The following is a 12,757-nucleotide window of genomic DNA, read 5'->3' on the forward strand; positions in this document are numbered from 1 at the left end:
ACTCCACTCGGCCACAATCCCTACTGGTTTCTACAGCCAGAAGTTGTGGGGACTGCTCTTCCCAGCACTGGAACCCTGGGCTGGGGGGGCTGGTGTGGGTCTGGGACCCTTTGTTCCTCCAGGGGGGACCTCTGGAGCCAAGGTACCTCTCCTGATTTTTACCTGCCCCACGTGGGTGTGGGACCAGCCCATTCCGCATCCCAGCTCCTCCCACCAGTGTCTGTGTAGGTGTAGCGCAGTGATGGTGAACCTTTTGAGCTCGGTGTGTCAGCATTTTGAAAAACCCTAACTTAACTCTGGTGCCGTGTCACATATAGAAATTTTTGGATATTTGCAACCATAGTAAAACAAAGACTTATATTTTTGATATTTACTTTATATATTTAAATGCCATTTAACAAAGAAAAGTCAACCAAAAAAAATGAGTTCACGTGTCACCTCTGACATGCGTGTGATAGGTTCGCCATCACTGGTGTAGCGTCTTCTTTAATTCCCTAGTAGTAGGGCTTCCATCCAGCGAGATAGCAAGCAGTTCTGAATGACGGTTGTTCCATAGTTTAGTTGCAATTCTGATGTGGTTGTGGGAAGGTTCAAGGAGCACATTTACCCACACTGCCATCTTGACTCGAAGTCAAGAACCAACATTCTAGAGTGCTTTCCAAGGTGCCTTCCAGTTGAATAGGCTGTGCATATAAGCAGTTTGCTCCTTAATCGCCAACCAATTTTCATCCTGTGGTGACTTTTAAAAAATATTTCTCGCCCTGGCCACTGTGGCTCGGTTGGTAGGAGTGTCAGCCCATACCCCAAAAGATCATGGTTCGATTCCCAGGCAGGACACTTACCTAGGTTGCAGGTTCAATCCCTGGCCCTGATTGGGGCCCATGGAGGAGGCAACGGATAGATGCTTCTCTCTCACATCAATGTTTCCCTCCCCCTCTCCCTCCCTTCTCCTCTTTGAAAAAATCAATGAACATGTCCTCGGGTAAGGACTTTTAAAAAAAATCTTTCTCTGCACCACGTGAGACCAGCCTGTTTTGTGGAGAGTAGTGCATGCCCTTTGGCATTTTGCCTTCCCTCCCCATTTACAAAGACATCATTTAGTCAGGGATTATCTGGGGGGAGATTGAAGACTGGAAAAACATGTCCATTAGGAGAAGATCCAGCCAAGAGCCTTTATGAATTGGGGAGTTTTTTGGACCCATTCTCCCACCCTGGCAACCCCTTCTTTTCTTCCTGGGCTCACAACTGCTCCCAGAGAGGTCTTATCAGTGTGATTGGTTCGACTTGGTAGAGGAAGGAAGATAATCCCAACCCCTGGCTGGGAGACTTGCCCCTTAGCCTTCTGCATGGTGAGGCCAGTGCTGTGGACAGTAGGTTGTCTGACGGTTGTTCAGAAATGCCAGAGTTGAGCTTCCAGTTCCTTCAGGGAGCATCTGCTCCATGCTGGTGCTATGCCAGGCTTTGTGCTAAGACAGGGACCAGAGGCAGTCCCTGCCCTTTTGTGCATAATACAAGCGTAGGAGATTTTAGGTGTGTGGTGGCCTCTGTACCAGAACTCAGGGTCTCAAACCCAGGGTAGAGGTGATGCCTCTCAGGGGAGTGCGATTCCCAGGCTCAGGCCTGACCTGTGAAGAGATCTTTGCTGTTTCTGGGGCCACAGGGGTGTGCAGAGGATGCGGTGTGACCATAGGGCACCCTGGGAGAACACAGAGCTGGTCGGGGGAGAGAGGAGAGTATGAGAGGCTACAGGTACCGACCACTCGAGGGTCCGTGATGGCAGCCAGTGACAGCCTTGAGTGTCTAGTGAAGGAGCCTGTCTTGACCCATCAGCTGTGGGCAGCACTAAAGGGTTTTCACCACAAGGGTCCCAGTCCAATTTTGGTGCTAACTGTGCATTCCAGCCCTGTTCCATTGCGTCTGAGTTGGGATGGAACCCCGAGTTGGCCTCCTGTGGTCTCTGGGAACTCAACCCCCAAGTGCTGGGCACCGTGAAAGAAGGGCCCCTCTGGCAGCGTCCTGCCCGCAGCCTTGCAGGACAAGCAGAGGGTGATTATTAGCAAGTCCCTGGTGAGTCTGTTGCGGGTGGTCTGAGCGCTGACTCAGGTTCAGTTCATGTCCTCTATCATGTTTACTAGCATATTTTTTTAATCTTGTTTTATTTTGAGAAGGAAATCAAGAGAAACAGTTTTCCTTCCCGATACTTTCCCACCCACTTAGTATTTCTTGTTCATGTTGCTGCCAGCAGAGAGTGGAAGGGAGCTTTAAAAACAGCCTCTTTCACAGACAAACACACGCACCGGGCCCAGCGTCACCACTCACCCCCCGCCAGGAGGGGCAGTGAGGAGCTAGCTCTCTCCCACCTCTCCCCTTCTCCGTCTCCCTCCAAGGCCTCTGTGGCCCCTTGGACTGCCATCTCTGTCATGTGGGAGATAGATCATTGAAGTCTCAACTTACCCCCATCTTTGTAGGGAGACCACAAGATGCAGGGACTGCAGCTGGCCCTGACCCCTCCATCCCCCACTCGAAGGAGAGGCAAACACACGTTTTCAGGTGGCTTAAACATTTTATTATGGTTAAGCTTTTCTAATATACAGCTATCATACATGCTTCTTAAAGAAAAGAGCATTGAGAAAGTTCCCTGAAATCTGCATTAGACACAGCCACCTGCCAATCCTCTCTGCCTGGATCTAGGCATGTAGGTTCACACATGGGTAGCTTTATGGAAGTGCAGTCATAGGTACTTGCTGTTTTGCAGCCTGTTGGTTTTTTTTATACATAATATAAACTTTTTCTAGTTAAGTAAATATCATCCTTTTTTAAAAAATATGTTTTTATTGACTGCAGAGAGAGAGGAGGAGGAAGGGAGAGGAAGAGAGAAGCATTGTTGGGAGAGAACCATCACTTGGCTGCCTCCTGCACACCTCCCCCACTGGGGATTGAGCCTGAAACCCTGGCTTGTGCCCTGACCAGGCACTGGCCCAGTGACCTCTCAGTACATGGGGTGAGTCTCAACCAACTTAGCCACATCGGCCAGGGCTGAATACCAGCTTTTTTTAATGGCCGCATAGTGTTCCATTGTGTGGGTAACTTTTTCTTTAGCCGACCCCTCCCAACATTTAAGTTATTTTCATTTCTTTCCTGACTCTGAACAGGTTGTACACTTGTCTGCATATCTCCTTAGAATAAGTTTTCACATGCTGGTACAGCTACAAGAGAGGGCAGGTCCATCTGAGATGTTGCTGTATTGATGCAAGTGCAGTCTCAGACCAGCGTGGACATATTTGCACTTTCACCCTTACTTCCCCACACTGCAGGGAAATCCTAAATGTCAACATCAAGCTTCAGTAACAGCAGGAGGTTATGCAATGACTCTCGCCTGTAGCCCCATGCAAATCAGTGTGGCCACATAACCCACATTTGTATCTAACACGCTTTCTGTTGAGATCTAGACTTGAGGACTCTTCTGGGGTTGAAAATAACTGTAAAAGCCAGTCCTTTCATCCGATAGGTAAGAAACCATGGCTCAGAGAGGCAGTGGCCTTCCCAGGCAGCAGCAATGCACACAGGACACCCAGTTTGGGACCCTCCCCCTCCCCCCGGCAACTACCTCCTCACACTCTGCTGTGAGTCCTTAAGTTTCCCAGTCACACACACATACACTGCACCTTCCCCCACTTGCTCAGTACACTGAGGTAGGCTCAAGCCTTCTCCCCCCTCAGCTCAGGGCCTGCTGCCGCAGTTAGCAGCTTAGGTCCCTGGCAGCAACCCTCAAATTGTTCTTTAGGTGACTCTCCCTCACTCCCAACGGTGCTTAACGTTTGAGGCTGTCAACCTCCTGCTACTGGAGACTGTGGGCTTCCGTTGTTATAACAGGTCCTGGCGGCCCTCCTATTTGTCTGAGTGCTCCTTCCATGCTCCCTGCCTGCCTCTCCTTGTCACTTTGTGACACCATTTCCAGAGGCCACTCTACTTCTCTGCTGTTGCCTCTTCACAATCAGGCCTCATCTGTTCAGGCCCAATTAATCTTTTGCATCCTAGCCCCATATTTCCAGCTCCCTCCTAGGCCCCTTAATTCAAGGTTTCTCAGTGTTGGCACTTCTGATGCTTTAGGATAGACAATTCTTTGCTGCAGGGGAGAGGAGGGGGGGGTGCGGGGCGGGGGGCGCTGTCCTGTGCATTGTAGGATGTTCAGCAGCATTCCTGGCCTCTGCTGACTAGGTGCCAGTAGCACCCACTTGGTTTTGACAACCAAAAATATCTCCAGACATTGCAACATCCCGGGATGGAGGGGAGACTTGCCCCTGGTGGAGAACCGTTGCCTTAGCTGGACTCAACATCATCAAAACAAAACTGAGCCCTGCTCCTCCCCTTCCTTTCCCCCAACTGGAGCGGGTTGACCAGAGGCCATGGGATTCTAGTACGACTCTGTGCATAATAACAGTCAAGCCTGCGGAGGGGAAGGAGGCAGGATCACAGAATTGGGAGAGTTGGAAGAAGCCCCTGAGACCGTGAGCTCAGGTGTGCTACGCTATTGGGGCCTTCTTTCCTTTACGCAAAGATGGTCTCAAATCCTTCCCAACTCTTCATCAGTGGGTCAGAGTTGATGGGAAAGGTGAACCTCCATGCTGTCCCTCCTCAGACCACAATCTCATGTTTACCTGCACAGGTAGGCACAGGGCAGAGTTTAGTGGTGGGAAAGCTTCTTTGGCATGGCTTTTGGCTGTGCTTATTAGAGACCATGTGGCATCTAGTAGTACTGTGTCCCCGAGGCCAGTCCTGGCACAGGGTTGGGATTCAGTAAATGATTGAATCAATCATGCTAACAGTGACTGTCTCTGGGTGGTGCGATCACGGGTGACATTTTAATATTCATTTGCTTTTTTACATTTTCAAAACTTTCTAAAATTGGGAGTGTTTATTACTCCGTAAAAAGGCAAGAAAACCCGTGACCATTCCCCTAAGTCAGAGAGGAAAAGGTCCCTGCCTCACTCCTCATGTCTTGCTTCCCCAGGTCTGATCCACAGGAAACATGGCAACCAGCGCTGTCCCCAGTGACAACCTCCCCACCTACAAGCTGGTGGTGGTGGGGGATGGGGGCGTGGGCAAGAGTGCCCTCACCATCCAGTTCTTCCAGAAGATCTTTGTGCCTGACTACGACCCCACCATCGAAGACTCCTACCTGAAACACACAGAGATTGACAATCAGTGGGCCATCTTGGATGGTGAGACCTGGCTGGCAGCCCTGCAGGGGCCTGGGGGTTAGAGGCAAAGGGTCAGGGAAAGTTGACAGGCTACAGTGGGGCATGATGGTTTTCTTCTAGTTGCCATTAGGGAACAGTTGGTATTATGAGGCAGTTGGTCCAAGGCCATGTATGGTTTCCAGGGTGAATTCTGAACAGCTTTGTGGAAACCAAAATGTGTATTCAACAAAGAGGCAGGGCGAGGCTCCTGCCAACTCAGTGATGTCATGTTGGTTATTTCTTTGCTGATCAGAAGCTCTTATTAACAGTTACAGATGTCTCAAGCTAATAAAAAAGTGGAAAATAAATTTCTCAGTTAAACACAGTTTAGTTGGTAAATGTCCCTTGGAGGGGAAAAAGTTGCATCGGACATTGTGTTGCTAGTTGAGCCTACATTGGTCTAGATTAGTAGTTCCCGAAGTGTGGTAGCTAGGCCTGCAGCAGCAGCGTCACCAGGAAACTTGTCAAAACTGAAATCCCCCAAGCCCTACTGATTCAGGAATTCTGAGCGTGAGGCCCAGCAGTCTGTGCCTTAACAAGCCCTCCAGGTAATGCTGAATTCAGAGAGCCACTGTTCTAGATTCCCCCGATTGTGACTTCATACCCCGAGTCTCTCCCTTAAACAAAGAGCCACAAGTCTCTCAAACAAAACGCCGTTACTCCAGATTGTTAAAATGTCCCGAAGTTCCATTTATTGGTTTGTTCTTTTATGGGCCGTGCTTTTGATGTTCTAAGAAGTCGTCATCTAACCCAAGGTCACAAAAGTTTTTCCCATTATTTTCTTCTAGAAGGTTCACGGTTTTAGGTTTATCATCTCCCCTGAGCTAACATTTGTGTATGGTATGAAGCATGGAACGAAGCTCGTTTTTAGTATATGAACATGCAATGGCTCCAGCACTGTTTGTTGAAAGACTGTCCTTTCCTGACTGAATTGTCTCTTGTGCCTGTGGTGAGAATTGTTTATCTATTTTATGTCTTGAATCTGTATGTCTATTTTAACACCAGTACCACACTGTCTTGAACACTGTAGCTTTATAATGCGTCTTGATGTCAGGTACTGTTAAATCTCCAACTTTGTTCTTTTTCAAAATTGTTTTGGCTCGTCTAGGTCCTTTGCATTTCCATATGAATTTTAGAATCAGTTAAATTCTAAAACTCTAGATTTTGATTGGGATTGTATTGAATATATACATCAATTTGGGAGAATTAACATCATAACAATGTTGAATTCCCAACCCATGAGCACAGTATCCTCTCCATTTATTTAAGTCTTTAAGTCTCTTGTTAATTGTTTTGTAGTTTTGAGTGCCTGGGTCTTTTACATATTATAGAACTTTGTATATTAATCTGGTAACCTACAACCTTGTTAAATTCACTTATTCTAGTTTTTGTTTTGTGGTTTTTTTTTTGTATTCCATTGGATTTTCTGCATAGCTGATCATGTCTATGAGTAAAGATAGTTTTACTTCTTTCCAATCTGGCTGGCTTTTATTTCTTTTTTCTTGCCTGTTTCACTGACTAAAGACATACTTGTCTTGTTCTTGATCTTAAAGAGAAAGCGTTCGCTCTCCGCATTAAGTTTGACGTTAGTTGTAGGTTTTTTTAAAAATATATTTTATTGATTTTTTACAGAGAGGAAGGGAGAGAGAGAGCCAGAAACATCGATGAAAGAGAAACATCAACCAGCTGCCTCCTGCACATCCCCCACTGGAGATGTGCCCACAACCCAGGTACGTGCCCTCGACCGGAATCGAACCTGGGACCTTTCAGTCCGCAGGCCGACGCTCTATCCACTGAGCCAAACTGGTTTCGGCTAGTTGTAGGTTTTTAATAGATGCCCTTTATCAGGTTGAGGAAGTTGCTTCCTATTCCTGGTTTGCTGAGAGTTTTTATCGGGAGTGGATGTTGGATTTCGTCAAATGTTTTTCCTGTGTCTACTGAGACAATCATGATTTTTCTTTTTTAGTTTGTTAACATGACAAATTAACATTGGTTTTTCTAACATTGAACCGACATTGCATCCCTGGGATAAACTTTACTTGGTCATGGTGAATTGTCTTTTTATATATTCTTGGCTTTGATTTGCTAAATTTTGGTTAGAATTTTTGCATCTATGTTCTTGAGAGATCTTGGTCTGTAGGTTTCTTGTAAAGTTGAATAATGTTGAATTTATTGAGTGAATGGGAAGCATGCCCTCTTCAATTTTCTGGAAGAGTCTGAATAAAATTGGTATAATTTAATGTTTAGTAGAATTCACCTAAGAAGACATCTGGGCCTGAGGTTTTCTTTTTATGAAGATTTTAAACTACAAATTCAATTTTTTAATAGGGCTATTTAGGGATTTTTTTTTGTGTGTGTGAGCTTTGGTAGTTGTATCTCAAAATTTTTTAGTTCATCAAAGTTATCGAACTTATTGGCATAAGGTTGTTCATAATATTCTTTTATTGTCCTTTTAGTATCTGTAGAATCTCTAGTGTTGTTATCTCTCTCGTTCCTGATATTGGTAGTTTGCATCTTTTCTTTTCTTTTCCTGATCATGCTGGCTAGAGATATATCAATATCATTGATTTTCTCAAAGAACCATTTTTTTAGTCCATTGATTTTTCCCATCTGGCTTCACTGATTTCCACTCTCATCTGTATTATTTCCTTTTGTCTGCTTAGTTTGAATTTGATTTGCTCTCTTTTTCTAATTTCTTAAAGTAGGAGCTGATGTCATAGATTTGAACATTTGTTTTTTCCCTAGGTATTCATTTGGTGCTATAAATCTCCCCTAACTACGCATTTAGCTGCATCCAACATAATTTAATAAGTTATGTTTTTCTTTTCATTCAGTTCAAAATACTTTCTAATTTCCCCTTTGATTTCTTCATTGACCCATTGGCTACTCAGAAATATATTATTTAGTTCTCAAGTATTTGGGAATTTCCCAGAGATCTTTCTGTCATTGGTTTCTGTTTTAATTTCATTGTGTCAGAGAATAAACAGTATATCCTTTGAATTCTTTAAAACATATTGAGGTTTGTGTATGGCCCAGGATATGGTCTGTCTTGGTAAATGTTCCATGTGCACATGAAAAGAACACATCTTCTGCTGTTATTGGATGAAGTATTCTATCAGTGTCAATTAGATCAAGTTGGTTGATAGTGTTGTCAAAGTTTTCTATATCCTTATTGGTGTTCTGTCAATTTGTGCTGTCAATTATTGAGAGAGGGGTGTTGAATTTCAGAGGGTAATTGTGAATTTGCCTATTTTTCCTATTAGTTTCTGCTGCATGTATTTGAACACTCTGTTATTAAGTGCATAGGTTTTTGAGACTGACACATCCTCTGATGAACTGACCCTTTTATTATTGCAAAATGACTTTCTTTTAACTCTGGGTCGGTCCTCCTCCCTGCACTGTGGCCGGGAAACTCTCTCAAGGCAGTAAGCTGGCATTCATAGGTGCCCTCACCTCTCTTCTATCTCTTCTCTCAAGGTCACCACCCTTTGTTGCCTGATGTCCAGTGTCTTGAAAACCATTGTTTTATATATTCTTGTCTGCGGTTTTTTCTTTTTTTTTCTTTTGGTTGTTTGAGGTGAGAAGGTAAATCTTGTCCCTATTACTCCATCTTGGCCAGAACCAACACACAACTTTGTGTGTACTAAAAATCACTGAATTTTACATTGAAATTTTAAGTGAAAAACATTTTTTTAAATTAAATCTTTATTGTTCAGATTATTACAGTTGTTCCTCTTTTTCCCCCCATAGCTCCCCTCCACCTGGTTCCCACCCCACCCTCTGCCCTTACCCCCCGTCACTGTCCTCATCCATAGGTGCACGATTTTTGTTCAGTCTCTTCCTGCACCCTCCACACCCCTCCTCCCCCCCAATAGTCATTCCACTCCCTTCCTATGAGGTGCACGATTTTTGTTCAGTCTCTTCCCGCACCCCCACACTCCTCCTCCCCCCCCAATAGTCATTCCACTCCCTTCCTATGCCCCTGATTCTATTATATTTTAAAGGATGAATATTATGCTCTTTGAATCCTATCTGAATTTTACAAAACATCATCCCTCATCGGCCTGTCTGCAGCCCTGGAACATTGGACAATTCCATCAGGTGCCTGATGGCTCCCACCTCAGCGACTCTGCATTTGGTGTTCTCTCTGCTCAGAACACTCTTGCTGCAGAAATGCACTGTTACTTTACTTAGGTCTCTGCTCAAATGTCACTTCGGTACCCACCCTGCCCCTGTCATTTCTGTCCCTTGCCCGACTCGTTTTTCTTACGCTACCTTTTACAATTGAGCATATATTTGTTTAATACATTTATTTATTTGTTTCAGTTTTTATCATTCCCCAGTAAAATATAAAATTATGGAAGCAGGGAATTTATTTTATCTACTGTTATATCCTCAGCATTTAGAATACTGCTTGGCTCCTAGTAAATCCTCAGGAAATGTGGAGTGAATGAATGAATGCATGCATGAATCCTAAACAATATATGTGCAGTCACAGGCTTGGTGTGCTAGCTGTATTATTTCTAACACACAGTAAAATAAATATATCTAACTAAAAATCATCTCTGTTAAAATAAAAAACTTACATTTAGGAACTTTCTGCAATCATCTCATACATCCCCCATTCGAGTATATACTTTGGGGCATACTGAATTAAAGGCATATAAACAGGTTTCTGTTCCACAGGACTGAGGAGACCACGCCATGGGGGTGCTAAGCCGGGGATGCCTTCCAGTGCTCTGAGCTCTGGGGTTTCTCTTCTTCCAAACTCAGAAAGAGCAAAAGCACGTCAGCCTGCTAATGCTAGTGATGGTGATAATGATGGTGAGGAGGAGGAGGAGGAGGAGAATGAGGAGGAGGGGGAGGAGGAGGAAGAGGGTAATTATGATGGCAATAATGATATTAATAGGACAATTACTGTGTGGAAGCACTTTGCATATGCTCTTCTTTAATCCTCACAAACACCACAGAGGTCGCTTCTGTTACCTCCACTTGCAGGGGGAGAAAATAAAGCACAGAGATTCACAGGGCTCGCCATGATTGGAACTTCCCTGTCTCCTGTATTGTTGGTCAGTCCTCTCCCACCTCCCCGCTGATCCCTGTGCCTCTGGGAATGGGAGTTGAAATAAGGGGAGGAGAGAAGGTGTGTGGCCTGGATTATCAGGACCAGCAGACACAGTCACCCACCCCTCCTCCTCTTCTTCCTCCCTGCCCAGGGTCCTTCAGAGGGCCCAGTGCTCTGGTTCTGATCTGAACCTCAGACCAGAGGTCATGGCCTTGTTCAGGAAGCCTTCTCTGTTGGAATTACCAACCTGCTTGTTTTCTTCCAAGGGGCCTCCTTGCCCTTGTTCTCCCAGAATCCAAGAGACGGGAGACGCTGACCTCAGGGACTAGCAGCCAGGCTCTCCAGTGCCGGGGAGACCCCCTGACTTGGGAGCAAGCCGTTCTGAGTCCTTTCCCACAAGGGTTTGTGACCTCTGTCCCACCTTCCATTGTTAGGGGCCCAATGCTGAGAACATCGTATCACCATCAGGTCCCTGCCTCTGCTGTGGGGCTGCTTCAGCTCCCCATCTCCCAGCTCTCGGGCCCTCTCTTCCAAGCTCGGACTTTGGACCCCACCTCGCCCTGGCTTTCAGCTGTGTGGCTCCCTGTACCCCAGTTCTCAGGCTTCAGGAATCAGAAAGACCTAAGCCCCTTAGCAGAGTCCTGGAGAGGGAGGGGTGTGTGTGTGTGTGTGTGTGTGTGTGTGTGTGTGTGTGTTTATGATAAAATATACATAACATAAAGTTTGCCACCTTAGTCATTTTTAAGTGTGCAGTTCTGTAGCATTAAGTACATTCTCATTGTTCTGCATCCCCATAACTTTCATCTTCCTCGACTGAAAATCCATACCATGAAACAATAACTCCCCACCCCCTCTTCCCCCAGCCCCTGGTGTCCATTATTTAACTTTCTGTCTCTGTGAATTTGACTACTTCGGGTACCTTATTCAAGTAGAATCTAACAGTATCTGTTCTTTTGTGACTGGCTTATTTCACTTAGCCCAGTGTCGTTAAGGTTCATCCACGTTTTAATATGTGCCAGAATTTCCTTCCGTTCTAAGACTGAGTGTATCCCATTGTATGTGTAGACCACATGGTGCTTATCCATTCACCCAGCAAGGGGCACGCGGTTGCTTCCACCTTTCAGCTATTGTGAGTAACGCTGCTCTGCACCTGGTGTACAAATACCTGTTCCAGCCCCTGCTTTCAGTTGTTTTGCCTTGGAGTCCTGTGTGCCTGTTTTTTCTGGTAGGTTAGGGCTGGAAGATGCCTGAGCGCTGTGGTGTCAGCCCCTCACTTTACCAGGGGTGGGGAACATCAGGCCCGTGGACTGCATAAGGCCCTCGAAATCACTTGGTGGCCCTGCCAAGCCATTGGGGGTGAGTTAAATGTTTGACCAAATATAGCAGGCTAATTTCTAAGTTGATAATTTTGTATGGCCCATGAATGATGTTATGAACATCCAAATGGTCCTTGACAGAAAAAAGGTTCCCCACCCCTGCTTTACACTAAGGAAACTGGTGCAGATGGAGAAGGGACCTGCCCAGGGTCAGACTTAGCTAGAGGCAGAGCTGAGCCTAGGGGCTCTTGACTCTGCCATGCACCCCTCACTCTACCCCCTTCCCCATCCTGTTGTGCTGCCTCCTCAGCTGGCCCAAGTCTCGGGCCTGCAGGGTAGGATGCTGATCAAACCCTCTGCCCACAGACAATAAGGGCAGGTATTTCTGGGCCTTTGCACTCATATGGCCGCCAGGCCCACCTCTGCCCAGCCGGCCTCTGGAACCTTGCACCTGTCTTCCATCGACAGGAAACAGCAGTGGGCCGGAGTCTCAGACACCCATCCCACCTTGGGTCCCGCTCTGCGGCCGCTCTGTCCGCGTATCCACAGGGGGGCTCGGTCTTTGCAAAGAGCAAAAGCCCTGGCTCTTCTGCACCCTCGGAAGCTGGGATGCTTCCACCCTGGCTTCTGCCCAAACCTCAGACACAAGTGCTGGTGTCTTCTCGGAGGGGCCTGGAGCTGGCTTTTCCCCGAACACTCAAATCCACATTCTTTCTGGGGAGAGAAAGGGGAGGAGGACAGTGGAAGGGCAATGAGAGCCAAAGGAACACTCCTTGGGAGCTTTCTCTGAGCGAGGGGTTTACGTGTGGCTTCTGTGCTCGGCAGCCCTCAGGCCCCCTCAGAACAGACACTTCTCCATGGTCCAGCTGAGAGGGGTGCAGGCAGGGCTGGCCGGTCCTTCCACCCAGCCTCCCCTTTCTTGCTCCCGGTGATGTGGGACGACTGCTCCTCTTTGCTGCTGTCCACAGATGATGAGCCCAGCCCCGCAGGGCCCTGTCTCACCCCCGATCCTGGTCCCGTCAGCCATCACTGCTTGTTTGCTTCCAGGAACGTGGTGCTCACTGATCTCCAAGGTGCCTGGGCAGTGCTTGCTGGTAGAGAGCCCCTCCTTACATTGCGGCCAGATCTGCCTCCCA

At 46.6% G+C, this 12,757-nt stretch overlaps 1 protein-coding gene across 1 annotated transcript in view; it reads left to right on the forward strand.

Moving 5' to 3' along the window:
• Positions 1-4,581: 4,581 nt before the first annotated feature.
• MRAS (muscle RAS oncogene homolog) overlaps positions 4,582-12,757 on the forward strand; it is a 17,835-nt gene continuing 9,659 nt past the window's right edge. Inside the window, exons 1-2 of the mRNA XM_006759823.2 lie at positions 4,582-4,666; positions 5,012-5,222. Of these exons, the coding sequence (XP_006759886.1) occupies positions 5,030-5,222 (193 nt within the window). The 5' untranslated portion in view covers positions 4,582-4,666; positions 5,012-5,029. The remainder of the gene's footprint in view (positions 4,667-5,011; positions 5,223-12,757) is intronic.

The sequence above is a fragment of the Myotis davidii genome, unplaced genomic scaffold (genome assembly GCF_000327345.1).
Source record: "Myotis davidii unplaced genomic scaffold, ASM32734v1 scaffold415, whole genome shotgun sequence".
In the NCBI taxonomy this organism is placed as follows: domain Eukaryota; kingdom Metazoa; phylum Chordata; class Mammalia; order Chiroptera; family Vespertilionidae; genus Myotis; species Myotis davidii.